Genomic DNA, 27,500 nt, shown 5'->3' with positions numbered 1-27,500 from the left:
AGGTCCCCAAAATTTCGGTTTAAAGTAATTCTACTGTATATAAATAAATAAATAAATAATAATATATATATATATATATATATATATATATATATATATATATATATATATATATATATAAATAAATAAAGTTTAAAGGTCAACTCTCTCCTTACCGACCAATTTCAGGATTTTTCCCAAAATATCATGCCTAGCCAAAAAATTATTTTTTTACCCTCAAACTTGAAAGCAAAAAGTGCATAACATACATTATTGTATGCAGCAAAATGAGCTTTACATTAGAATACCAAGTTATGATAAATATTTAAATAAAATAATAATTAAAAGAATTTAAAATTCCCTTTATTCATCCCATAGGGGAAATTTGTCTCATGCTATGGAAACTGGGATAAACTCCGGCTCCTTGACTCTAAAGGACTACTTATCTAAGGTCTGTTCCAATGACAATGGATAAGGTCAACCTTGCTCTAAATAAATCTTTCTGATCCGGCAACGTTGGTTTTATCCAACATTCATTTATTTGTAATGAGAACATATTTGAATGAATTTGTTTTTTGAATTTTTTTGTTTTTAGATGTATAACGGCACTTTCAACATTATCTAGGTTATTCTAGGTTTAATAATTTTTTATTGGCCTAGAGAGGCGAAAGCTACTGAATGCATAGATATGTAGATATATATGTTCAGAGAGTGAGATAGCTCATACAGTAGAGTCACGCTCTCCACGGCCAGGCAGAGTTGTCGTAGTGGTAAGGTCGCGGGTTCGAGCTTCCATTGCCGCTGTGAAAGTGTTATTCTCTATCATCTTCTGGCACTTTCCTACTCACTTCATTTCTTGAATGTCATGTATAGACTCACCCTTCAGTGTATTCAACCTGTAAGAGGCCAATGTACGCCTCCCACTTGTTGCCAATGACTTTGCCGCAGGTGAAACAACGGATAGGGATAATCATTTCCACTGGTTTATAGATGCTGTCTGTGTTGTAAACGTGGATGCTCCACTGTGGATAAATAGATTGGAATTTCACATCATGGAAATAAATAATAATATAAAATAATATAATATAATATAATAATATATAATATAATAATAATATAATGAATAATAAAGATATAATATATAATGATATGATAATAATATATAATAATAATAATAATAATAATAATAAATAATAATAATAATAATAATATAATAATAATAATAATAATACTAAATAATCTTTATTGTCTAAGAGGCAAGTACTGTTAGATTACAGCACTTTAAATTTTTTTTTTAAAAAGAAAAGAAAAGAAAGAAAAAAAAGAAACACAGAAACGGCAATCTTATAAATAACATTTAAATTTGCTACATCAGAGGGAAAACTTCTCACCCATAAAAAGAGGAAAAAATCAGAGCTGAAACAAATACATAAGTGGGGTGGCATGTGTTTATGAGTGTATGTGTGTGAGAGAAAGAGAGAGAGAGAGAGAGAGAGAGAGAGAGAGAGAGATAGAGAGAGAGAGAGAGAGAGGGAGGAGAAGAAAGACAAAATGAGAAAATATTATTATCAATAACATCACTTCTTGACACTACCATTAACCCCTGTGACAGTTAATAGTACATTTGTCGTTTACGAACTGGCACGATCTCGGGCAATTGACATTAGTCATTAGTCCATGGTAGTTGACGATTTGTCAATTGTCAAGGGGTCTCTCTCTCTCTCCCTCTCTCTCTCTCTCTCTCTCTCTCTCTCTCTCTCTCTCTCTCTCTCTCTCTCTCTCTTTCCTCTTTTTGTCACAGACAGTGCCAGCTGGTAAATCATCACTATTTTCCATGAACTATCACGGAGTGATGTTATTACAGTCCACTCCGGATAATCGCAACACCTTGGGATAAGCGAAAATGCTGCAATTAACCGAAGTTGCATTTAACCGAACTTGAATTTCCAGCCCACTATTGCAACATTTTACACATTTATGGTAAACTCAAACTAGTTGTTGGAAACATTCTTAGTCACCACAGACCTAGCAATATGATTGAAATAAAAACCATATGGCGGCCCTGTACAGATTTTGTCAAGCAAAAGCAGCTTTGATGCCAGTCGACAATTCTTCAGATTTAATTCACTTTCACTTTCACTATTCTGCTTTCAACCTTTGTAAGAGTCAAAGAGAGTAGCCGTGATGAGAGACAATAAACTCTCACCAAAAATCGCTGGTTACAATGCACAGTTGTCAATCCAAAATAAAGGATATCGCTCAGTCTCTCTTTACCACTGTCATTGTCTACCTGTTGGAAAGACTATGCCCAGCCCCTCGCCTCCTATTTAATGACCACAGATGACATCACAAAACATACAGTAAAGCCCCGCCCTCTTTTGTCTCTAATAAAGGGGTGACACTACTGTAGTATTAAATCCCGTTCAAACTAGATATTTCAACCTGTCATGATATTTTCCATATTTTGTTATACTGATTTCTCAAATTTACCACTTTTTGAGGGAGAGAATTTGTTGCGATTATCTGATGTTTATTACAATGAAACAGTGACTTTTATAAAGAATTAATTCCGTTTTTGGGGAAATGTTGCGATTAACCGAGTTACGATTATCCAGAGTGGACTGTACCACAAATCTTCTGCATGAAATGTTGCAATATTATGACGTTGTGCCACATATATTCCTTTAAAACAAAGGAAATACTACTTTTCTTATCTTTGGCACTTCGTTCTATTTGTTCGTTTTTCCACTGAATCTGAAATTTGGATATGATCTTTCGTTAAAAGAATGATTTGAATGATAAAAATTAAAAACAGATGCCAACGGGTGTAGACTCAAACTTTTTCATAACAAATGACAACGAATGAATGATTCGAAGGTGATGAAATCTGTGAAACGAATGCCCGCAATTCATCAAGGTGGACTAAAATCACTGCATGCACATGAACACGAAGTGCGAAGTATTTCAATTTAACTTGGTGGCAGTGGCAGTTGACATTGAGGAACCGTCACCAAGAACTCACTCAGTGACAATTGACATTTGCCTTAATTAATTTACAACTATATTTAAAACCATTCCAGTCCAGTTTCCTATTCCTTGGACTTACTTAGATTAGACACAACTAATTATAACAATAACCAAATAATCGAAGTAATAATGAAGTAGAGAGGTGAGCCGGTGTTACCAATACTTAGCTTCTATACCAGGACAAATCATTCGTTTGGACAGAAAAATAAATAAAAAACTTACCGCTTACCATCAAAAGCAGTTTAGATTTGAAGATGTATTTGTTTTCTATCAAAAAACATTCGGTACTAGACAATCCTTGATGAATTTTAAAAGTTGTGTTTGAAATTATATCCTAAATATTTTCATGATTCATTCCTCGCGAAATCGTGTGTATTTACGTCTGGTTCCAATGGTGCCGCCCAAGGTTTTTTAAAAAGTTTATTGAGAAAAAGATACGGAAAAAAGTGTCCATAGATAGGTATGCAATTTGGTGCATTAGTGCAGTAAAAATTGGTGCGCAAAATTCGTTCGTAGCGGATGCGAGACTGCGTGTGTGTGTGTGTATGTGTGCGTGTGTCTCTTTCTTTTTTTTTTTTGGGGAGTGCCTGCGTACACGGTAACGGGGCATCTCGCCTCAGGATCTACGTACACGTAAACTGTTTTACCGTTGCAACACAAGCAATAGATGGTCCTCGCTGTCGTGACCGTGCGGGCTCGTGTGTGTGTGTGTGTTATGTTTTTAAAAATCAAAACAATTTTAACCATTATTGGCGAGATTCCATCTTACACTCCCCAAACTCCAGATCTTAGTCTTAATGTTATCATTAAAAGACAAGCTTTGCGATTTATACTTTAATTGAAGCCCGAGTCGAAATATACTCTCACTACTGCTCTCTTGGTGGAAACGATTTATTCTGCATAAGCAATCTGGAGAAAAAATTAGTGTCACTGTAAAAGGTTAAAATTTCACAAAGTACGCACCTTGAACACCGCTGTAACAATCCTTTGATCTACGTCATCAGGCAACCCATTGTTTCTTTCATCTTTTCCCATTCCCCCTTACTATCCCTCCCCCCCCCCATCCCCCGCCCATCTCGCTCTCTCTCCTCTCTCTCTCTCTCTCTCTCTCTCTCTCTCTCTCTCTCTCTCATCTCTCTCTCTCTCTTTTGTCATAGTGTTATCCCTTCCCCTTCCCATCTCATTGTAAAATGAAAACGTTCTGCTGTTTGCAGATACATTGCAGATACATGTATGATTGTTTTGTTTTTTCTCTCTCACTAGGCATTTGGAAAAAACCAAAAACCTGAAAAAAAAAAAAACAACTTAACCTTTTAAAGGCGAATATCAATCTTGGACCAAAAATAAAATCTTACCGTTTTCATCAAAAGACAAAAAACAAATTACAATTTAAAAACATGAGCTTTTATAGAGGGCAATATCCACCCAACGTGCTCAAAACGCTTTTTATCAATATTCTTACTGCTCTTATGGTGGAAACGTTTTTTTTTTTTCTGCGTTAAAAAATAATATAAATGGAGACTATTATTTGAAAACAAAAAAATCAGAGTCACTGGCAAAGGGTTAATTGCAGTACTCCTGCATCCTGTGAGACTCCTACGGCACTTGTTAATCATAAAAAAATAGCAATCAACAATACTAAGTTGCAAAAAAATTATGGGGGGGGGGGGGGGGGAAGAGAGCAAACCCAGTAGCAATGCAACCTTTAGCGGCGAAATTCGATCTTTGACCTAACACCAAATCTTCTTTCATCAAAAGACAAGTAACGGCAAAACGATTATAGACAATTGAAGTCCGAGTTGCGATAGTCTGACTGCTCTCTTGGTGGAAACGCTGTATTCCTTGTTAACAATGATAAAGATAAAAGCAAAAAATTTGCTTCGCTGTTAAGGGGTTAAGAACACCTGCCAGCATCGTTGATATGCTCTACGTCACCAAGGTCACCAAGCGACACGTCTCCCTTTCCTTTCGTCTTTATGCAACCCACCCCCCCCCCACTCTCACGGTGGTGGTGGCGGCGGATAAAAAAGGCCTTTTTTTCTTTCATTCAATCAACTTGACTGCTGTTGGACCCTAGGCCTCTCTACAAGTACAAGAAATAATACTCACTTTTTTTCTGCTCCAACGAAAATATCTACCCCCTACCGGTCTAATTATTTGTAGCAGACGACAAATTTCTCAAAACGGTCACGTGACACTGTAAAAACAACACAGGAAGTCCATGAAAGCTTATTTACGGCATTTCCTTTGAACCGTGTAAACAACAAAATTTCGTTTTCATTCGACTCAACGGATCAGATTGGCCGGTATTTTTTAACGAACTAAAGTTCTGAAAAATCAAAATGTTTCTTAGAAAGTTGAAAGATGCTAGCTTTTGAAACAGAGGTAGGTTTTTTTAAAAAATATTTATATTTTACGTGAATGCATGCTCAAGGCGAGTTGGACGTTCAGCGGAGGTTGGTACCAAAGTCAAAGGCCCACCTCTCTAATCAAAATCAAAGTCTAAGTCAAAGTAAGAAAAGAGAGAGCAATAGCAAAGGACATCAATCTTTTACGTCATGGAAAAAGACAAACGGACTCAGCTGGTCGTTGGTTCGGGTAAGTAAGTAAATCAAGTAAATGAATGAAGAAACAACACGATCTCAGTCTCAGTCTCAATGTCTCAGCAGAGAGTCAGCACTTCTGCGAAAACATAATTAATATATACATGATTGTATTTCATACATTAATTCAAACAATCCAGGTTACCTTAAATTCGCGTTAAAAGATAACAAACGTCTCTGTAATTCGCCAAGTATTAGGCTATTTTTATTTGGGACTGTCAAGCTTTCAACTTTCGCAAAGCAAGTCGAAAATGAGAGGACGGAAATAGTGTGATGCTAGTTTCGAGTTTCGATTTCAACGATCGCTCTCTGGGTAATTCAATTCATTCGATTTTTATATGAATTATTATAATATTTTTTTTTTTTTTTTTTTTTTTTTTTTTTTAAGGATTTTACGGCGCTTATTATAATATAATTGCCCTTGACCAAACACAAAAAGTCGCTTATGATAACAATTAATTGTATCTGTAGCATCGCACCGTGTAGGTGCTCTACTACCATAGTAGATTTTAATATGTACTGTGCTGTATAATAATTTAATGAATTCTACGAAGTGTCCGGTTTGGAGAGGGATTTCTAATGTCTATCTGGAAAAGAACCGAGATATCCCAGGCGTATGCCGCGGTACAGCGCAACAAAATGCGCAATAGGGGGAAAATTTCTCACTCAAAGAAAAAGAAACGAGATGCCCAAAGATCCGAGGATCGAGTCCAAGACTTCCTCCAAATATACACAAAGTGCAATGCCTAACCCTGTGTTATCTCACCCTCACCACAAGTGTGCTACTGGGCAGTATTGAATTGTTTTTATCTCTGGTCGTTATATATTATTTACATAATGACTGAGAAACTCACAACATTGCCATCCTGAGGTATAACGGACCAACACACAAAACTATGTGTAACCGTGAACGTTTATAGTCTGATTAATACAGTTAAGTGAGAATTGCTCATAAACGTGGATGACAACAAAAAAAACAATAACAAAGACCTGAATGACGTCAACTTCATTTTATCTATAAAATACTATATTATGCGGTACTACTAAGTGCAGTCGGAGTCGTCCGAATGCCGTCTGGAGCCGTCCAGATCTGTCCGGAGCTGTCTGGAGACCGTCTGAAGCATTTAAAGGCAATCCGGAGGCTCTTAGACACGTCAGGGGGCCGTCTGGAGTCGTCTGCAGCCATCCAGGAGTCTCTGGGTCTGTCCAGAGGTCATTGTACCCGTCTGTAGCCACCTAGAGCCTCAGGGGGCCGACCGGATCCCGTCTGGAGCCGTCTGATACCGTCCGTAGGTCATCTAAGGCATTCTGAAGCCATCTGGGGGCCCTCAGAGCTGTCCGAAACATTCCAGAATCCGTCCAGAGCTGTCCGATGATTTTCAGAAGCCGTCTGGATGCCGTCCGGAGCCTTCTGAATCATCTAGAAGCCATTCGGAGGCTCTTAGAAACGTCTGGAGGCCGTCTGGAGCCGCCCGCAGCCACCCAGACGCATCTAAAGCAGTCCGGAGGTCATTGAAACCGTCTGCAGCCACCTAGGGCCTCCGGGGGCCGTCCAGATGTCATTCTGAATACTTTAGCGGCCTCCAAACGATTCCATATACGGCATCCGGACGGTTCCAGACGGCTCCGGATCGCTCCTGACGGCATCCGGACTGCTCCTGAACGCCCCAGAAGTCATCTGGCGGCTCCTCCGGGTGGCAATTAGTCGGACCCATATTATAATGGCATCACAACTTAATCATGAGCTCAACACGTTGAATATTATCTTTAGATAATATGGGATATAATAGTAATTTAATTATGTTCAGACATTAATCCTCGCAAGTGCATACGTTCCAACTGCTCATACCATTATAGTAACATGTGTTGATGAGAGAATTAATTATGTACTGAATCAGCTGGTATACATAATACCTTAGCAATGACTATCCCGCACAAATCTTTGGGCCTCTTTTTCGCTCACGAAGTGCCCGAATTCGCGTCAAAATATGGGACGAAGCCGTTTCGTATATGCTATTTTAAAAAATTAATTACGACGCTGTTTATCGATGAATATGACTGAAAGTTGGCACACAGTTAGAAAAAAGGTCATTTTAGATTATGTCAAGCGACAAAACTCGTGCTATTACCAGAAGACCGTTAAAAATAGATTTTTACTCTTTGGAGTTAAATATTTCTAAAACTACCGGGCGTGGAGGTTTTGTCGCTGACAAGGTAATACATGAACATTTCTTCTTTTTGGTTGTAAAATTTCATATGAATATGACGAGTACTTTTCCCGTATTTTACAAAACACCATCCTAATTTGCTCTTCAAGTTTCAATCTTTTAATCCATTTATTACGCAAGATACAACCAAAGGTCGAAAAAGCGTCCCATATTTTCGCGTTTTTTTTCCTCTTTGGGGGTCATCCAAATAAATGACACCTTTGAAACTGCATAACTTGTTTATTTATGAATGGATTTTCAAAATTCAAAAACATTTTTACTCAGTGGAGATAGGGCTTTGATTTTAGATTAAAAATTTTCCTCAAAAAGAGAAAAAAACATTTTTCATAGTCATTGCTAAATACCTGCAGTAGGACAGATCTAATCGGGAAATGCCGAAATCGTCCCGGTTAGTCGAATTTCCCCGATTTGCAGGAGTATCTGTTTTAGGATCAGTCTAACTTCAAAATTATTTCTATAGAATCTAGCCAATTTCGTAGATGGGTGTCCCGATGGCTCAGTGGGTAGAGTACTCGCTTCACACGCAAAGGGACCGAGATCGATTCCGGATGTAATCGATATGTTTTCTGAACGCCCTGTCCACCCAGGAGTGATTGGGTAGCTGGGTCTGTTTGATCTGGCGGAAAATACTTTGCGATAAACTGGCGTCCTATCAAAAGGGAGCAATCGATTGCTACCGTTTTACACTATTGAAACCGGGATAAACTCCGGTGCCATAAGGAATTGGGTTACCAGACCTGCAAATAAATGCACGTCACATTCCGCACAAATTGACCTGGCGCCCTGTTGTAAAACAATAATATGTGACCCATTTTCATCAAAATGGTGTCATGTCGGTGTCATTTAAAAGCTAAAAATGGATTTATGTATTCTGTAAACTGTAAATCTAAATGATATTATGAGAATTGGCTTAATTTGATCGAAGACAACGTGTACATATATACAGGTCTGACATCCCAATCCACTTATGGCCCTAATTTAATATTGTAAAAATGGACAATACTTTGTGCGTCATTTTTTTTAGATTGCCTCTACAACAATGAGCACATAAGGAATTGGGTTATCAGACCTGCGAATAGGTGTACTTTTTTTAAGGGGATAAAGGGTAATTTCTCACATAGGCCTATATCTTTGTAATTTTCTCTATAAAATGATTAATAATTTGGCATATTATGATTATGGTTCACTTCGACATATATATCGTTTAGTGGCGATGGGGATATTATATATTAGACTTATTCGTTCCTTCATACATGTCCCATGTTATTTGCATTAACTTATATATTAACATATATATATGTAATAGAGTCAGACAACCGGGTAGCTGATGCCGGCGAGTGTGATAGAGACAACCGGGTAGTTGATGCCGGCGAGTGTGATACTGATGGAGACAACCGGGTAGTTGATGCCGGCGAGTGTGATACTGATGGAGAAAACCGGGTAGTTGATGCCGGCGAGTGTGATACTGATGGAGACAACCGGGTAGTTGATGCCGGCGAGTGTGATACTGATGGAGACAACCGGGTAGTTGATGCCGGCGAGTGGTAGTAGTGGTATTGGCAGAGTGTAGAGGCCGTGGGAGTGGATGGATTCGGTCCCGGGGTCGACTTAAGAGTTCCAGACTGTAACTGCGGCGGTGGTGCTCAAATGAGGAAGATAGATCGAGACAATGAAGTGACAGTTTAGTACTACTGTTAGTGATAGTAGCATGACTTCATGAGTCAGAAGTAGAAGTAGGGAGTTGATTTCATGAGCGAAGAGCACACACCACAGTCAAGTCCGGAGACACCATAGTCTACCCGAGTCCTAGCCCATCCACTCCAGGGTAGTGGAGGCGATCAAACAACAAAGGCCAGGATGTATAATGATGAAGTCTTTATTCAGGAACAATGGAACAGATCATTCTTTTGTATCGTATTCTATAGGCGTGTAGCAATGAATTTTTTTTTTTTTTTTTTTTTTTTTAGACCCAGGCCATACTATCTAATGACCCTCTTAATTAGTAAAAATTGTATTTGTTAGGTTAATTATTATGTGTTTAGTAGTAGTAGCAGTAGGAAGGCTTTGGCATTAACTGCTTCTGTATCGTACGTTACGATAATAATATAATTTTTTTTTTAATTTTTTTTTTTTTTTTTTTAATTTTTTTTTTTTTTTTATAAATGAAATAATGGTTGAAATATTAATGTTGCCTAACGCGTTCATGGAGGGTGGGGGGTTAATTGGGCAGTTGGTCAGTTAGAGGTTATATTGGGTTGGTGGGTTGTAATAAATTTTGTTATTTTTTAATTTTTTTTTTGATGATTTAAATTAACAATTAAATAGCTGTTCATGGTTGGATGTGGAGAGTAGATAAAATGTGTTGCGATTGGTGGATGACAGAGATCCTGTACCAATCGGTTTATTGATGATTCAGGGCTGTTTGTAATGTTGTTTAGATAAATTGTCTGGGACTGACAGAGGTTTAGTAGGGGGGGGGGGGGGGGTGTTGGATTCTGAGGGTTTGATTGGTGGTAGTTGAAAGGCTGCAGCCTATCAGCTGATCGGAATATTCGAACTTCTGTAATATGGGGTTATTGTGGAAATGAGTTTAGGTTTAGGTTTTAGGTTGGATGGGGGGGGGGGGGGAGGTTTCTGAATTGCTTCTGTTGTTGGGATGGTGAATACACGGGTCAAACGTCTTGTGGGTTTATTAATTGTTGTGGTCGGTTGATGTTCTTGGGCTATTGCTAAATTATGGGAGTAGATTGGAACTGGTGATGAAGGTGGTTATGCTTTTAAAAGGAAAACTTTTGATTAATTTGTTAGTAACCTATTCCCTTGCTCCCTTAGGAGTCCAAGGGTGGCCACCCACTTTCCCGCTCTCTAGCCGAGCGTCATTCGCTGCTTCAACTACTGTGCACGTGGTCTTTCCCTATGCAGCATTGGTTATTTTATTATTCTATGAATATAGTTAATTTTTCGATAAGGTTAGAATCGTGGGGGGGGGGGGGGGGGCAGTTGTGACTGTGGGTGTACAAGGTGTACGTTTTAATATTATAAATATTGTAAATATTCTTCTTTCCGAGTCGGCCCGACTGATCTCATCTGCATACATGTGGTCCACGGCAGTCTAGACGCAGCAGCGCAATTGTTTCAGCCGCGCTTCAGGCGGGTTGGGCGGGACTAGACCCCTCCGGCATGCTGCGCGGCACACACATTGCCCCGCGCCGTCTCTGCCGTGGGCCGTTGCGCCGAGTTCGCCGGGGCCGCATCGGAAAAAAAAAAAAAAAAGGGGGATTATATCTTACTAAACACTTGTGTCACGTCCTTTCCTTGGAGGTTTGTTATTGTTATTTTGTTGAGTTTAGTATAAGTAGGAATTTTTAGGTGGGGGGGGGGGGGGTGTTGTTTTGTATGTTAGTATTAGTATCATTAATTATTAGATGGTTTATCTGCCACATGATCTTTTAGAGCCGAAATAGGGTCTGTGTTCTCTACTCTAGCTATAGTTTTACAATCAGATAAATAAAAATACAAAAAGGGTGGTACTCTGCATTTTTCCTTGGCGAGATCTTCTGTCGTTTATGTTGGTATTCTTTTCCGTCTCCGTTTGTATCAGGGTGATGGGAAGGGGGCTGTCTGTATTATCTATCTAGATGTGGGGTAGGATTGGATGCACTGTGTGGGGGAGGGGTGGGGGGTGGGGTAGAAACAAAGGAAAAGGTAGAATTAGTTATATACAGAATGGTTCTGATTATATTATTCCGGAGGCCGAAGAGTTAGGAGAAGGATGATCGATTCATCGGGTTGTGTATCATTATCAATGCTGAGAGAGAAAGGGAGGGGGGGGGGGGGGGGTAAGAATAGACATGGACGCACCTCGTTGTTTGTAACTAGGTTGTTTGGCAGTGAAGTTGGTGAAAAAGTTATGGCTATATCAGTGTGGTAGAGGGGGCGAAAGGGGAAGTTAATATAGAAAAGGATAATACTACAGCAAAAGTAAGGGAAGGAGGAATAACTAAATACTAGGGGAAGGAATATATAATAGTAAGTGATCAGTCAGGTAAATGATCGATAATAGAGGTGTAAATAATATATGTATAAATAAAGTTTGTAAAGCTAGCTAGGGGGGGGGGGGGGGGCGGAGGGGAGGGGTAGGGTCAGGTTGTGGGTGTGGTGCAGAGAGTTGAAATGTCTCGGTGGAAGGTCATCTATCTGAATTGTGCTATTAGGTCGGTATATTTGTTCCATCTTGTTTCTCTCTCTTTATCTAAATCGTTTTTGTATTTCTTTTGTATTATGTTAAGAAATATTAATGACATGTCGGTATTAGTGGTGTTTTGTCTGTGTACTTGACCCATCCATGCAGTCCAAATCGCTTGTCTTGCTGCTGCTAGGATGTGTATGTTTATTTCATGTGTTGCATTGTCAGTTTTGGGGATGATATTATGTCTAAATGCTATTTCTGTATGTATGGGTTGTCGTATTGTTTTTTGTTTTTATTGTGGCTCTAATCAGTGTTTTTGTTTTAATGCAGTTTGTGAAAATGTGTACATTTTGTGTTGGACAAAGCGCTCGGCATAAGGCGCATCTGGGCGTGTTGTTTGTTGGTAAGGCGTTGAACATCAGTCTGTATGTTAAATGCTTACTGTATCTAGAAGTATCATGTTTATGTAAGTTTTCTGAGGCCACTCTCATGTTATCTAATGTTAGTCCTGATGCGTGCATTAGGTCTTGTTCTCTGCGTTTGTTTGGTGTGTTTATTGTTCTGTATATCTGTTTACTGTCTAATTGTTTATTTATTGTGTCTGGGTATTTGTTTACTAGTCCTACGCATTCTTTGTAAAAAGGAGGGAGTGTCTTACCTCCGAAATGGGGGAGTGTGTGGTCGATCTTTTTAAATTGTGTTAGTCGTGTCCCTAAGTAGTATGACCCGAATTTATTTCCTGTCGATTCTTGTATTATTTTGTCTATATATCTGATCCTAGTTGTGTCTAAGGTTCTTTTAATACATTTTAGTCCTGTGCCGCCTGATTCTGTGGGAAGTGTGAGTATTTCGTGTGGAATGGGTTTTGCGTCTTGTAGTATAAATGTGTCTATGCGTCTTTCTAATTTCTTTATTGTGGTGAACGGAGGTTTGAAGATTTTGATGTAGTATAAGATTTTTGGAATAATGTAGGTGTTCACTATCCTGGTTCTATCGAATATATTGGCTTTGATGTATGTGTATGAATGTAGTTTCTTGTCTATATTGTGTACAATTCCACTCCAGATGTGTTTCGGTGTCGTGTGTCTTTGACAGTACGTTATTCCGAGGATTTTAATTTGGTTAACCCATTGCATGTCGGGTATCTGGGCTTTTTCGGTTTCTAAGGGTTCGGGACCGAGATTCATGATTTTGGTCTTTTTAATATTTAGTTTGGCACCACTAGCGAGGCCGAAATTTTTGAAAGTTTCTAAAATTTTGTGTATGCTAGGTATATCACTCGGAATTAGGGTTGCATCATCGGCATACGCGATGAGTTTTTTGTTGGCTTTTCCGGGAATTCTGGTGCCTTTAATTTTCGGGTTTCTCCTAATTTTTTCCAAAACGGTTTCGAGACATAAGATGTATAGTTGGGCCGAGAGAGGGCAACCCTGTCGTACTGACCGACCGATTTTGAAGGGATCAGATACTTTTTGATTGACTATTACACAGCTGGAGGGGTTGTTGTATAGTATTTTTTCCATCTTCTGTAATAAGGGCCTATGTTGTTGTGGTCTAATATTTTGTGTAAGAAACTGTGTTCTAATCTATCGAAAGCTTTCTCTTGATCGATGGACAAAATGTATGCGTGTGTGTGTGTCTGTTTTACGTATCCTATAAGGTCTCTGATGAAGTTTGTGTGTTGTTCTATTGTTCTGTTTTTTATGCTACATGTTTGTTCTTTGTCTATCAGTTGGGGTAGGTGAATTTTGATTTTGTCGCTTAAAGTTTTCGCTATAATTTGTAGTCGGTGTTTAGGAGGGATATGGGTCTGTATTGTTTGACGTCTGTTGTGTTGCTTTCTTTGGGTATGAGGGTTATGTATGATATCTTTTGGCTGTTCGTTAATTGTCCTTCTTTGTGTATTTCTTTAGTCAGTTCTAGGAGGGGTTTTTTAAGGAGAGGGAAGAAACTTTTTAGAATTCTACTGTTAGTCCATCGGGGCCTGGGGATTTGTTTGTGTTCATGTTCTCTAGGCTGTGTTGTAGGTCTTCTATTGTGATCTCTGTATCTAATTGTTCTTTCTGTTCGTCTGTCAACTTCTTTGTATAATCGGTGTAGTGGTCTTGTATATCTGTTGATATTTCGCCACTTGTGTATAGTTGTTTGTAAAAATTGTAGAAGGTCTCAAGGATTTCTGTCTCGTTTTTTGTTATTTGCCCATCTGTTGTTCTGATTTTGTCTATATGTCGTCTATTGTGTAGTTCGTTTTCTATTCGTGCTATTGTGTCGTTTAAATCAGTGTAGTCGTTGCGTGTTTTGTATGTGCTTCTTACTTTGTGGCCTCTGAATTTTCTTTGTTCAATTTCTTTCAGTTTTTCTATTGCTTTAGTAACATGTGGTTGTGTTTGTATTTCTGTTTTGTTGTCACGCGCCATGTCTATGTTGATGATTGTTTTGTACTTTGTTTCCTTTCTGTTGGTTTTGTCTTGTACTTTTCTCCCTATCATTTGTGTTAGCGTTTGTATGGTCTGTTTGAGGGTGTCCCACCATTCTCGGATTAGGTCATTTGGTATGTTGTCCGTATAGTCTAATATGATGTCGGTCATGTATTGTATGTAATAATGGTCCTGCAGGAGACTGTTGTTGAATTTCCAGTAGGCACTTTTTTGTTTGGGTCTTGTAATTTGGGTGCCGTACTGGGCGTAGACAGCTTTGTGGTCTGTGTAGTCTAGTGTGTTCTCTAGGTGTTTAATTTCTGTTATTGGGTTGTTTTGGATATGTATATTTTGTCGAGTCTGGATCCTGTGTTTGCGAATGATTTAAAGGTGGTTTCTTTCCCGAGTGGGAATGTTTCTCTGTATGTATCTGTTAGATTGTGTTTTTCTAAAATTCGTTGTAGTATTTGTTTGTCTATGACTGTTTGTTGTGTTCTATGGTGAGTTGTGTCGCGGGGGTGTAGTGTGTTATTGAAATCCCCTGCTAGGATGATGGGTGTTGATGGGTTTATTTCCATTCTTTTCTCTAAGTCTAAAAACGTTGTCTTTTTTTCGTCTGTTCTTGAGGCAGGTCCGTAGATGTTGTAAATTTGGAATTTGTAGCCGTCTTGAGTCACGTCTATTTTCCCTATTCGTCCTGTGTTGTCATGGTCGTGTTGGGTAACAGTCCAATTGTCGGAGATTTTTATTATGGCTACTCCTCTACAGTTTCTTTTTTTCTTGTCAATTGTCCAAAATATATTTTTAACTTCTGGTTTGAGTTCGAGAAGTGTTCGTTCTTGTGTGAATTTGTCGTGTATGTTCGTTTCTTGTAACAGTAAGAAGTCTGGTCTTTGTTTCCTTATTAGATTTTTAATGTCTTGTATTTTCTGTCTCATGCCTCTGATGTTGAGTGTTATGATTGTCAATGGTGGGGGGTCATCCTCTTTGTAGGGTGTTTTTATTTTGTATGGTTTGTTTTTAGTGTATGATTTTGCTTGTTCTCTAGAGGTGGTGTGTTTGTTGTATCTAGAGTTGCGTTTGTATGTAGGTATATATGTGTGGACTGTAGGCTGCATGTCTGGGTTTAGTGTGTGTATTGTTTTGTTTAAGTATTGGGGTGTGTATCTCCCATGTGTCGTGGTGGTCTGGGTAGTGACCTTTCCCTCTCGATGTTTTGGATGGGTGGAGTCTTCCTCTTGAGGGAAGAGCTTCTTTGGTGAGGTGTGTATGCATGTGTTTGTGTAGATATTGGGTAGTGTGTTCTGTGATTTTTTCGTGCTCTTGGGCAAGCCCCAGGTGGTGATCGTGTGAGTGAAGTGTGTGCTTTGAAGGGCGATGGTGTGGTTGTATTTTTTGGGGGAGAGTTTTTGGGTTTGTTATTGGGGTTGGGGGGTGTGGATGGGGGTGGGGGTGATGTTGCCCTTTCTAAAGGGATTATTACTGGTGTTGGTGTGGTGTGTTGGTGTAGATTTGTCATGGATGATGTTCGTTTTGGTGTGTATGGGGAGTTGTGTGGTTCCTGTTCTAGTTGTTTCATTGGTGCAGTTTTTGTTGTGTTGGTATCTTTTGGAGTGTTGTCTTGAGGGTTTGCGTTTGGTGTCTGTGGTTTAGTGGTGTAGCTTGTGAGTAGTGGTGTATTTGGCGTAGACTGAAGTGAGTAAACTCGATCGAGTTGTGTGCACCTTCATGATTTAAACAAATTAATGCAAATAACATGGGACATGTATGAAGGAACGAATAAGTCTAAACTAAAGAGTTATGCTACAAAATCAATCATAGTGAATTGCAGAGTTAAAGAGTAAATGTTTAGCTCGTAATTAGTAATCAAAGGCGTTAACGTTATGGCTGTATGAAATATTTAAGTAGCAATTATTAAGTATACAGAAGAACAAAGTAGATTTAGATGACTCAAGGTAGGTGGCTAGAAAGCTATGATTTGCCAGAATTAGTGATATAAATTTGTAAATGATCATAGTTGTTAAAATGAAGTTATAACGATGTGAAGTGATGAAAGAAAGCACACAAAAATATAGTATCAGGCCAGATGTCACACCCAGCCGAAGATAAAAATAGTAGGTACTACATCGAGGGACTATCTGTGTAAGGGCTTAACACACAACACACAGTGTACTATTGGTCATAGTAACACACACGAGTAAAGAAATGTTGATATCAACCACAGAGGCACACAGTCTTGCATTACTTGCATACATTTAAATAGTGATGGGAGCGACAAGTAGTAAAGAGTAATAGAGTACAAAATCAAATAACATTAGATAGAATGGTCATTCTATTACACATATATATATATATATATATATATATATATATATATATATATATATATATATATATATATATATATATATATATAATGTAAATTTTCACTCACATTTTTTGCCGAGACGACTCGTTTCTGTGTTTTTCCTTTAATTCACACTTCTTTAGTCGGCATAATACATTCTGTCATGTCCTTAGAAAACTCCAAACTAAAGTTATTTCTCTGTGTAGTGGTGATTAGTTTTGATGTGTATTGTGATGTGCTCTCATGTTTATATTATGAGTGTGTGTGTATGTGTGTTTGTATGTGTGTGTGCGTGTAGGTGTGACGTGTGTACATGTGTGTGTGTGATATTGTAGTGGAATGTGGTTGCGGCGGGGGGGGGGGGGAGGGAAGAGGTGGAGGAGGGGTATAATGGGGTCGGGAGGGGGGGGGGAGTGGGGGGAGGAAAGGGGGGGGGGGTTATTTGGCCTTTTGCGTTTTGAGCTTGAATTTGTTAGAGTGTCTGCACATTGTCATCAGTTCAGATCTTTTGTTTAAGGGGCTATTGTTTCTGTGGTTGTGTAGTAATATCTCCAGTTTCTCTGTCAGGCATAAATTGCATTTTCTAGCACCGCATCTGTAGGGGCTGCTTTGCTTGACGACCTCCCAGGTTATTGTTGGTGTTTTTTGTGTGTTTATTTGTTCCCAATAGTGCATTGCTAATTTGGTGCTTTTTGCTTTGCTTTCATGTGTTATGGAGGCTTTGTGATTGTTGTATCGTGTTTTGAATGGGGGGGGGGGGAGTTCTGTGCTGCCGATTATTGTGCTGCGGTGTTGTCAGTGGTTATGGTGGCTTTGGAGACTATGGCGCTTTTTTGGCAGTTTCCTTTAAGAGGGCAATTGTCTTTCTTTCTGCAGTTACAGTTGTCTTTATTTGTATTGATGTTGTTGGGTTCGGATATGATTTGTCTGTTGTGGTTGGTGATGATCTGTTTCATGTTTTGTGCACAGCTGTAGCTTATCTTGACGTTGTTTCTGTTGATGATTTTGTGTAGACGGTGGTTCTTTGGCAAGTGTTTATCGATGAGTGCAAGGAACTGCTTGCCGATATTTGAAGTGATTGCGTTGTTGAAAGGCGGGTTGAAGCATATTATAATCCTTTTTATGTTTTGTTTTGGTGTTGTGGCGTGTGTTAAATTTTTGTATTTCAGTGTTGAGTTGTGTCCGCTCTGTTTGAGTGCCATTTCGTAGTCTTGTTATGTTTCGTTGAATATGTTTTCATTTGAAGAGAGGTTGTTTAGCCGTTGTTCTATCATGGTGGGTATTTGTTTTATTATCGTAGGTGGGTGGTTGGAGTGTTTGTGGACGTACAATGGGACGCTGTTGGGTTTCTTGTATGGTCTGTACGTGTTAGTTTTGAGGCAGAGGGTTGTGTCCAGGAAATCGACTTGGTGTAGGTTACTTTCTAGTGTGATTTTGAGGTCGAGATCCTTGAATAATTTTATGAGTTTTTTCTTCATTCTTTCAATGTTGGATTTTGATGTTGTGGTGTGTGTTCCTAGTCCGTCGTCCCTGTAGAGGCCGAAGTTTATGTTAGGCAGTTGGTCCTTGATCTGGTGTGTGATATAGAGGCCCACTAGTTCGCACACTTCTGCTCCGTCGTATGCACCCATGGTGACGTCAAATTGGCCTTTTTTCTTGGTCCAGATTTCTCCATTGTGGAAGAGGAGCGACCGTCTTGCGTGTTTGATTATGTTTATGGTGTTTTGGTCGATGTCGGTGTGCTCTGTTGCGAATGTGATGGCTCTGGTGAATGTTTTTTCTGTTATACTGGCGTAAAAATCAGAGATATCAAGCTGTATGAATTGTAGGTTGCGTTTGTTGGTGAGGGTTTTTAACCATTTGATGACTGCTTGTGTGTTTGTCCATTGTTGTATGTTTGTGTTTTTTCTGATTGTGTTATTGATTTCTTGGAGGTAGTGCTTGCTTATAATACCTATCTCTGATTTGGCTGGGTTTATTAATCTGCATGATGGGTTGTTGTTGAAGTCTGTTTTGTGGTCTTTTAGTGTTATAAAAGCCTCGTTGGGTGCGATACATTCTATCCTCTCCGCCAAGTCGAGCTTGGTTGCAATCTGTTTTGCTTCCAAGTCGATGTTGTGTTTGGCGTTTGCGGGGGCTTTTTTGTAGTGTTGAGTGATGCTGTTTTGGATGAGTTTGTTGTAGGTGTTGGTGTCGAGCTCGTAGATGTTGTTTGTCTTGTCTGCTGGTATGAACAGGTTTTTTGATCTCTTGATATATATATATATATATATATATATATATATATATATATATATATATATATATATATATATATATATAGTGTGTGTCTGCATTAAAAATAATGAATGTGTATGAATCTGAGTATGCAGTGTGTGTGTGTGTCTGTGTGTGTGTGGAGAGAGAGAGAGAGAGAGAGAGAGAGAGAGAGAGAGAGAGAGATGGCTTTAAAATCATTTGAGACATTTTTCATTGCAAATGTCTGGTGTGTGTGTGTGTGTGTGTGTGTGTGTGTCTGCATTAAAAATAATGAATGTGTATGAATCTGACTATGCAGTGTGTGTGTGTCTGTGTGTGTGTGGAGAGAGAGAGAGAGAGAGAGAGAGAGAGAGCGAGAGAGAGAGATGGCTTTAAAATCATTTAAGACATTTTTCATTGCAAATGTCTGGTGTGTGTGTGTGTGTGTGTGTGTGTGTGTGTGTCTGCAATAAAAAGAATGAATGTGTATAAATCTGAGTATGCAGTGTGTGCGTGCGTGTGTGTGTGTGTGTGTTTGTGTGTGTGTGTGTTTGTGTGTGTGTGCTTGTGTGTGTGTTTGTGTGTGTGTTTGTGTGTGTGTGTTTGTGTGTGTGTTTGTGTGTGTGTGTTTGTGTGTGTGTGTTTGTGTGTGTGTGTTTGTGTGTGTGCGTGTGTGTGTGTTGGTGTGTGTGTTTGTGTGTGTGTGTTTGTGTGTGTGTGTGTGTGTTTGTGTGTGTGTGTTTGTGTGTGTGTGTTTGTGTGTGTGTTTGTGTGTTTGTGTTTGTGTGTGTGTTTGTTTGTGTGTGTGTGTTTGTGTGTGTGTTTGTGTGTGTGTTTGTGTGTATGTGTGTGTTTGTGTGTGTGTGTTTGTGTGTGTGTGTTTGTGTGTGTGTGTTTGTGTGTGTGTTTGTGTGTGTGTTTGTGTGTGTGTGTTTGTGTGTGTGTGTGTGTTTGTGTGTATGTGTGTGTTTGTGTGTGTGTGTTTGTGTGTGTGTGTTTGTGTGTGTGTGTTTGTGTGTGTGTTTGTGTGTGTGTTTGTGTGTGTGTGTTTGTGTGTGTGTGTTTGTGTGCTCTTGTAAAGGCGTCAAAATGAGGACATCCATAGGTTACACAAGCCACACAATGAGGACATTTTCAAATAGAGGTCCAACATTTTGGACCTCATTTTTTAAAGACCTCTATGGTCTATGTAATGTCTAGAATGAGGACCTGAAGTGGAAATAAAACGAAGACCTCATTTTGTCCACTTCATTGGTAACGTGTGTATAGCCCATTATACACATATTTTGATCTTATTTTCACACACAACCCACGGGCTCATGAGCAAGTCATTCTCGTGTCATCTTTAGAAATGCTTTATTTGATTGGCTGATTTCAGCCAATCAAATAAGAGTTTAGGTAGTAATAGCAGTTCCGATTGTTCTAGTTTCGATTTCCTGGAAAAAGTTTGCGAGGGTCTAAAATCAACATGTCTACTACTACTAAACGTTTGACTTTCAAGAACTTTTTTTTCGCATTTGCAGCAATTAAATGAAAGGTAAGATATTAAATTATAGTATTTTGTTTTTATTACTTAGTAGTCACACTAATTATTCTTCATAACTTTCTTTCAGACTTTCATGTAAACACAGTTTCGACTTCGACAAAGTTGTGACTGTGCCTTGTACTTGTGCTCTTTTTTGACTATTGAAGAAAAATACCAACCGTGTCATTAGTTTTTCTTTCGGATTAAATATTCTATGGCAATATATCCTTATTGTGTCAGCATCTATTGTAAAATTTGAAACAAATGTGTAGTTGTAAGAATATAAGTCAATGTTTAGATCTGGTCATGACGCGCTTACTTCGATCTACATTGTTGTGTCTCGGGTGGGGGTTATAACAGGCTGGAAACTAAGTTGGCAGTGAACACTGAAACAGTTCCAATTGATATATAATTAAATAATGCATTGATAGAAATTTTCCCTGTGTGCTCGCTTTCTTGTATCAAGTCATGTAAAAAAAAACCCAACTTGATGTCTTATTAATATAAATAAGTTAAGTAAGAACACCACTTGACCATAACGTTCTCCATCACTATCACTAACCTTTTCTCTGTCACCATTACCTACAGTCACTGAACTCACACTCTGATCATGACCATCATCACCATTGTCAACAAAAATGCTTTAACTTTTACCTTTAATATTATCATTGTTGCTGTTATCGTCACTTACTTTTAATGAGTCTTTGCTCATCTCGTCTTATCATTTGTAATGGTAGACCTAATCACTGGGTTTTGATATTTCATACACAGAAAATCACAAAGAGACAACAAAGTATCAGAATCTCCGAAAGAGGATGAAGATAATGAAGTAAACAGGAAACACGACATCTTAAAACCAGAAGCAGAACTTGACCCGAGTGACCCTGATTCTATCAGAAATCCTTTCACTGATAGTTCCTCTAGTGAATGGTATGTTTTAAAAGTAAAATAATTGGGTTTGCTAACCTCATTATTTCTTGAAAATTAATTATCTACTCTCCATTTTCTTCCAGGGAGCTCAATTCCACCGATGAAGAAGACATTAAACTTTCAGACGAAAAGATATCAAATAAAAGTTCAAGGTAGGCAAATGGGGATTTGAAAATTCTTAGTCCAGTGTTAATCATATTGCTAAGTAAATAAAAATTAAATATATACATAAGCTCCGGAAAGGCTAGTCCAAAACTGTGGGTTAATCCGAATGCAAAAAAAACAAACCCAACCTATTTCTCTATTGTATTGTCTATAGTGAATAATCTGGAAAGACGGTTAATCTGAGGTAATTTCTTGTTCCCAAACATTTCGTATTAAGCATTGTGACCTCCATTCCAATCAAAATGTCTCATTATAATTGAGATCTCATTTTAACTGATCTCCTATGAAAACAAAGTATGGTAAAAAGAATAAAAAAGGTTGCATTTATAAAGCGCTTATCTACGGTCTAAGCACTTTACAATGACAATTCACTTTCCCCAATAAACAGCAAACATGTAACACATAGGACAAGACAGGCGACCTGTTAGGTGCGTTACAATTTAATGGGACAAAGGCAGAGCTGTCTTAACTGCCAGGTACTCATTTACACCTGAGTTGAGTGAGCTATTGCATTTAAAGGACACAACGCCCTGACAATAATTTCTGGGAGACAAGTTTTTTGTCACCCATCCGTTCACCCATCATGTTCAATATGGCTTGACTATTCCAATTGATGAGACGTGGTTCCACTTCGACCACTATTATTACAACTACTACAATAGATGCCGGATTCAAGCACGGTGTTTGTGAGGAGAGAAAAGTGTGCTTGAATGTGAAATTGACTTTATATTGTTATTTATCTAAAAAAAAAGGGTATTTTTTTAACGCCCCTTTAAACACAGAATAAGTTATATTAAAGTCGACACCTCCGATTTAAAGTATGTGTGCGATAGAACTATGGGATACAGCCGTGAAAACTCTGGTTTTGGAAAAAAAATTCCACTGTGGGATTTGAACCCCTGCCCTCGAGGACCAAAGGCGAGTGACATAACCATTTGGCTTACTTATTTCTGTCTTATTATGATACACGTCTTTTCTTTATCTCTGGTCTTTGTAGACGTTTGCTTTGTGTGGTAATGTTTTTTATCTTTTCTTTTCTTTTTTATTTGCATGTGTGTGTTTGTGCTCTTGTAAAGGCGTCAAAATGAGGACATCCATAGGTTACACAAGCCACACAATGAGGACATTTTCAAATAGAGGTCCAACATGTGTGGAATCCATTGTGATGGTGGGTGGATGGGGTGAAAAAATGAAGATAAAAAATTGCCGACCTAACTGACTGCTTTTGGCTAGAGTGTAAATTCATTGAAATGTTCATGTAAATTGTATCTTTTCATGAGTGGACTGAGAAAAATAAGAAAATCGGACTCCATTTTTATCCAGCCACATTATAATTGTTCTATTTCTTCTTATTTCTCAGCTACCCGGTGGATCAACACATCAGCGATTCTTGCTCCTCTTCTGGAAGTGCAAGCCCTCAGTATCCCATGCTGTTCACAACAAACACGAACGCTCCACCGATTGATATACAGCCACAATTTAAGAAATGGAGTAAATATCATTCATGTTTTTATTGTGATAAACAGATTATCAAAATGGCTAGACATTTAGAAATGAAGCACAAAAATGAGTTATCTGTTGGCCAAATATTGTCATTGCCAAAAGGGTCTAATGAGAGAAGGAAAGCTTGGGTGAAGATAATAAAAGAAGGAGATTACAAACATAACTTTGATGTATTGGAAAAAGGAGAAGGTATATTGATTCTAAAATATCAAGGAAAAAATGTACAAGTTGATGCACTTGTTCCTGTCCCACTTGTATAGGCTTATATCGCAAATAGAAAGTAGCAGCTCATTCCTTAACCCGCTGTACAAGAAAACCTAGACGGGCCTATAGGGAAGGGAGTCTTATGTTACCTGTACCAAAGAATGTTTCAAAGTCCTTGTGGCAAAATGTCTTACTAAAGATGAAAGATGACTCGATATCCCCGAAGGCAAAAAGCGATGCATTGATTATTGCATTTGGAGAGCGAACATACCACAAACGTGATGTTGAAGAGCACACTGCTGGCCATATTAGTGGTAGAATGAGAGATCTTGCGCGACTCGTAATAGATTTAGAAGATTGGTCAAATGGAAATATTAAATCCCTCACAGATGCTCTCCTTGTGAAAAACTTTGACACCCTTGTCGAATCTGTCCGCAGTGTTGCAGAGTATTCGGATGAAACACATTCATTTGGGAAGGGTTCCCTTGCTCTCAAGCTCGGATTCTCTGTAAAGAAATGTGCATTCATACTGAAGTCACATGCCATCCAAAAGAGTGACCAAATGCAGAAAGATAATGCTGATAATTTTTTATCCCTTTTCACTGGAAACTGGTGTGATCACATTTCATCATCAGCAAGCCAATCACTAGAAAGAAGGAAGTTCAACAGCCCCCAACTACTCCCTTGTTGTCAGGATGTAGAAAAACTGTACAGTTATGTTAAGAATCTAAAAGTGGGTGATTATCCCTCTGTAGCAAAAGCAGCTTTGTGTGAAATTTCTCTTTTCAACAGAAAAAGAGGTGGTGAGGTTCAGCGTTTGACTCTAGAGAATTTAGAAATGGGCAAAAAAAATCAGGAACCCGTTGATGATGAGATCATTCAATCTCTTACAGAAACAGAAAGAAGACTTGTTCAAACAGCCACTCGCATAGAAATCAGAGGCAAATTCAATCGCCGGGTAGCTGTACTACTGACACACTCAATGTTGACCAAGATTGACACCATCATGAGGGAAAGAGATAGATTATCAATAAAGAGCAAATACCTCTTCGCTACTCCAAATGGAGAGGGGCCATATTGTGGAAGCGATGTCATTAGAGTTATGGCAATTGAAGCTGGTGTTTCCAATCCACATATTTTTACCTGGACGTCTTTAAGAAAACAAGTTACAACCATATCCAAAGCTTTAGAAATTTCTGACACTGAACAAGACCAGTTAGCTCAATTTCTGGGACATGATATCCGCGTTCACCGCGATTTTTATCGCTTACCTCATGACATTCTCCAAAAGGCCAAAGTGGCAAAAATACTTATGAAAATCAACGCTGAGAAAAGCACTTCTGTGGAGGACTACTCACTGGAAGGAAATTTTGAATTGGAACCAGATAACAACAGTAGCTCAGGAGAGTCAGATATGGATGAAGAAGTGGAGAAATGCCAAAAAGACACAAGAATTAGGGCCAAGTGAGATCAAGGAGCCATACGCTATTGTAGACAGATATGAACGTGTGGGACTGAATGAGAATTCCTCTGATACGAGAAAAAGTGGGAAAAGGCATAAATGGACACAAGCAGAAAGACATGCAGTTCTTTAACACCTTTCGGTATTCATAAGAATGAAAAAAGTACCCGGTAAAGCAGATATTGAAAGAGCAATAAATCAAGAACAATGTCTAAATGCAAGGTCATGGCGAAATGTTAAGGATTCTGTTACAACGAAACAAAAAAATCTGTAGGAAAGTATTAGTCCAAAAATAACAGTAACCTACATGATTGATTATATCAAATCCATATAAAAATTGTTGTCACTTTCTTTTTTAACCTCCTCTTGATATAAGAAATATTGTGTACATGATATCTTTCAGATATCAATGACTCTTACGATGGCTGAACATGTCTGTCTATAAAATTGCCTGTTGCTAAAGAAGATTTTTTTTAGCTAATGGATGATTGTTATGAAACTCAAACATAGTTTTTATTCAATAGTGTTTTTAATGGACGATTGTGTTTTATATTTGTCTTGCTGAATGAAATGCACTATCACACATAACTTTTGTGGTGACATGAGTACTTTTAAAATTATTTCCTTTACATGATAATTTGTATTGCTATGTGGTCTAGAGGTTAGCAACACGACTTCTGATCCAGTGTTAACTGAAGTCATGGATTCAAACCCCATTGAGTAGTTGAGTCCTTGATCGGAAAAAGCGCTTAAATCCCATTTTCTCATCATACTCTGGTGTAAAATGAGTATCTCGCTGTTAACAATGTTGTCAATGTCCCGAAAACTAATGTTCGAGTCTAATATGCTGCATGACTCGCCCTTTGTGTTGAGTGTTGTTGTGGCTGGGGACCCATTGTAAAGTGCTTTGAGCACGTTTAGTGGATATTGTGTTGTATAAATGCTCTCTTTTGTTAATAATTTTATATATGATGAATTGTTAAAAATGACTGTTTGTAATCCAAATGCAGTCACCTGGGCTAGTCTAGTAAAAACTTTATTGTACCATTGTGGTCTGGGGATTTATTGGGAATTACAAAGTGTAAAACATGTTGATTTGTTCTTGTCTCTTTACAAAGAATACAAGGCATGTATATACAAGAATGGAATGAAGAGGTGGCAATTACAGGTTCATTTAAACTTTTCAAGAACATCAGGTCATAATTTAAATATGAAGAATACTTGAATATGGTGAACATGTCTCACTGTATTTCTATCACAAAAATTAGACTTAGTAAGTTGGCATTAGGGAGAGGCTAAATAGGCGACATTAACTTGTTCATTGGCCTTGTATGATTATAAAATACTAACGAAAGAGTGAAAATGGAAAGGCTTCGTATGGGAACAAAACAGACAATGGACGTTTCGGGTACAAACCCTTCGTCAGCACAACAATACACAAATAAACGTGGAAAACAAATAAAATATAATGAAAAATAACTTGTATCGTCTGTACTCAATGGTGGTTGCAGTATGAATGAAATGTTAGCGTGGCGTGGGTAGAGGATAGGGTGCCCCAGGGGGGTGATCTAATTGATAAGCAAAGGTCAGCATCAGGGAACAGAACTTTCCAGACTATAATGGAAGATAAAAGACATATTGGTAGTAGTAGTAGTAGTAGTAGTAGTAGTAGTAGTAGTAGTAGTAGTAGTAGTAGTAGTAGTAGTAGTAGTAGTTGTAGTAGTAGTAGTTGTAGTAGTAGTAGTAGTAGTAGTAGTAGTAAGTAGTAGTAGTAGTAGTAGTAGTAGTAGTAGTAGTAGTAGTAGTAGTAGTAGAACGCTGTAGTGGAACAGTAGGGGGGTGGGGGGGTTGGAGGGGGCGAGGTGAAAGGGTCACGGCGGAGGTGGGGGGGGGGGGGGTTGTTGGATGAGCGAAGGTCGAATCTTCGCGAAGGAACGATGCGATAGTAAAGTGGACTACACCAATAAATAGATAGATGGATAGGCAGATAGATAGGTAGATGGTCACAAAAGAGGGGAGAGAGGGAGAGAGAGAGAGAGAGAGAGAGAGAGAGAGAGAGAGAACAGAGAGAAATTAATAAAAGAAAAAAAAATTAAAAATAAAAATTAAAAAAAAAAAAAAAAAAAAAAAAAAAAAAAAAAAATAAAAAAAAAAAAATTGGCAAGTCCCCTACACTCGACCTGTTTATCCAGACTTGTCTTAGACAGATAGAGGCACTACGACCCACACCTATCAAGAGGTCTAACCTCACCCGTCTTGAATGGGCTGCCGTACGATCACTTAGATCACGTCGTGATATAGTGATCAAAGCGGCTGATAAAGGAGGGGCCGTAGTTGTTTGGGACGCTGAGCTCTATAGAGCTGAGGGCCACAGGCAATTGAGTGACCAGATATTTTATGAGAAAGTGACTTCGGACCCAACACTTGCTAACAACACCAGAGTCCACCAGACAATCCAGTCTTTGATATCGCAGGGAGAATTACCTAGTAGAGCAGAGGTCCTTAAACACGACCCCAGCGACCTAGGTAATCCATGTTTTTACATGCTCCCTAAGATACACAAGATCCGGGAATTGTCTGACACTCCACCTGGAAGGCCGATTGTGTCGGCTATCTCGTGCCCCACTGAGAAGGTATCGCAGTTCCTCGATGCGGTATTTCAACGTATAGTTCCCACCCTGCC

The 27,500-nt window shown here is 38.7% G+C and overlaps 2 protein-coding genes across 2 annotated transcripts in view; one reads left to right on the top strand and one right to left on the bottom strand.

Annotated features, from left to right (window-relative positions):
- The window catches only part of LOC144978900 (DNA-directed RNA polymerases I, II, and III subunit RPABC5), a 10,368-nt gene extending 4,462 nt beyond the window's left edge, over nucleotides 1-5,906 (bottom strand). Inside the window, exons 1-2 of the mRNA XM_078925500.1 lie at nucleotides 5,755-5,906; nucleotides 859-1,001 (exon numbers count right to left, since the gene is read on the bottom strand). Coding sequence (XP_078781626.1) covers nucleotides 859-953 — 95 coding nt within the window. The 5' untranslated portion in view covers nucleotides 954-1,001; nucleotides 5,755-5,906. The remainder of the gene's footprint in view (nucleotides 1-858; nucleotides 1,002-5,754) is intronic.
- A 1,788-nt stretch (nucleotides 5,907-7,694) lies between these two features.
- Nucleotides 7,695-27,500, top strand: part of LOC144978920 (uncharacterized) — a 114,489-nt gene continuing 94,683 nt past the window's right edge. The window contains exon 1 of the mRNA XM_078925534.1: nucleotides 7,695-7,823. Coding sequence (XP_078781660.1) covers nucleotides 7,710-7,823 — 114 coding nt within the window. The 5' untranslated portion in view covers nucleotides 7,695-7,709. The remainder of the gene's footprint in view (nucleotides 7,824-27,500) is intronic.

This window comes from Berghia stephanieae, chromosome 8, assembly GCF_034508935.2.
Source record: "Berghia stephanieae isolate SIO BIC M18660-M18661 chromosome 8, UCSD_Bste_1.3, whole genome shotgun sequence".
NCBI classification, from domain to species: Eukaryota; Metazoa; Mollusca; class Gastropoda; order Nudibranchia; family Aeolidiidae; genus Berghia; species Berghia stephanieae.
This window is presented reverse-complemented; position numbering and strand designations above follow the sequence as displayed.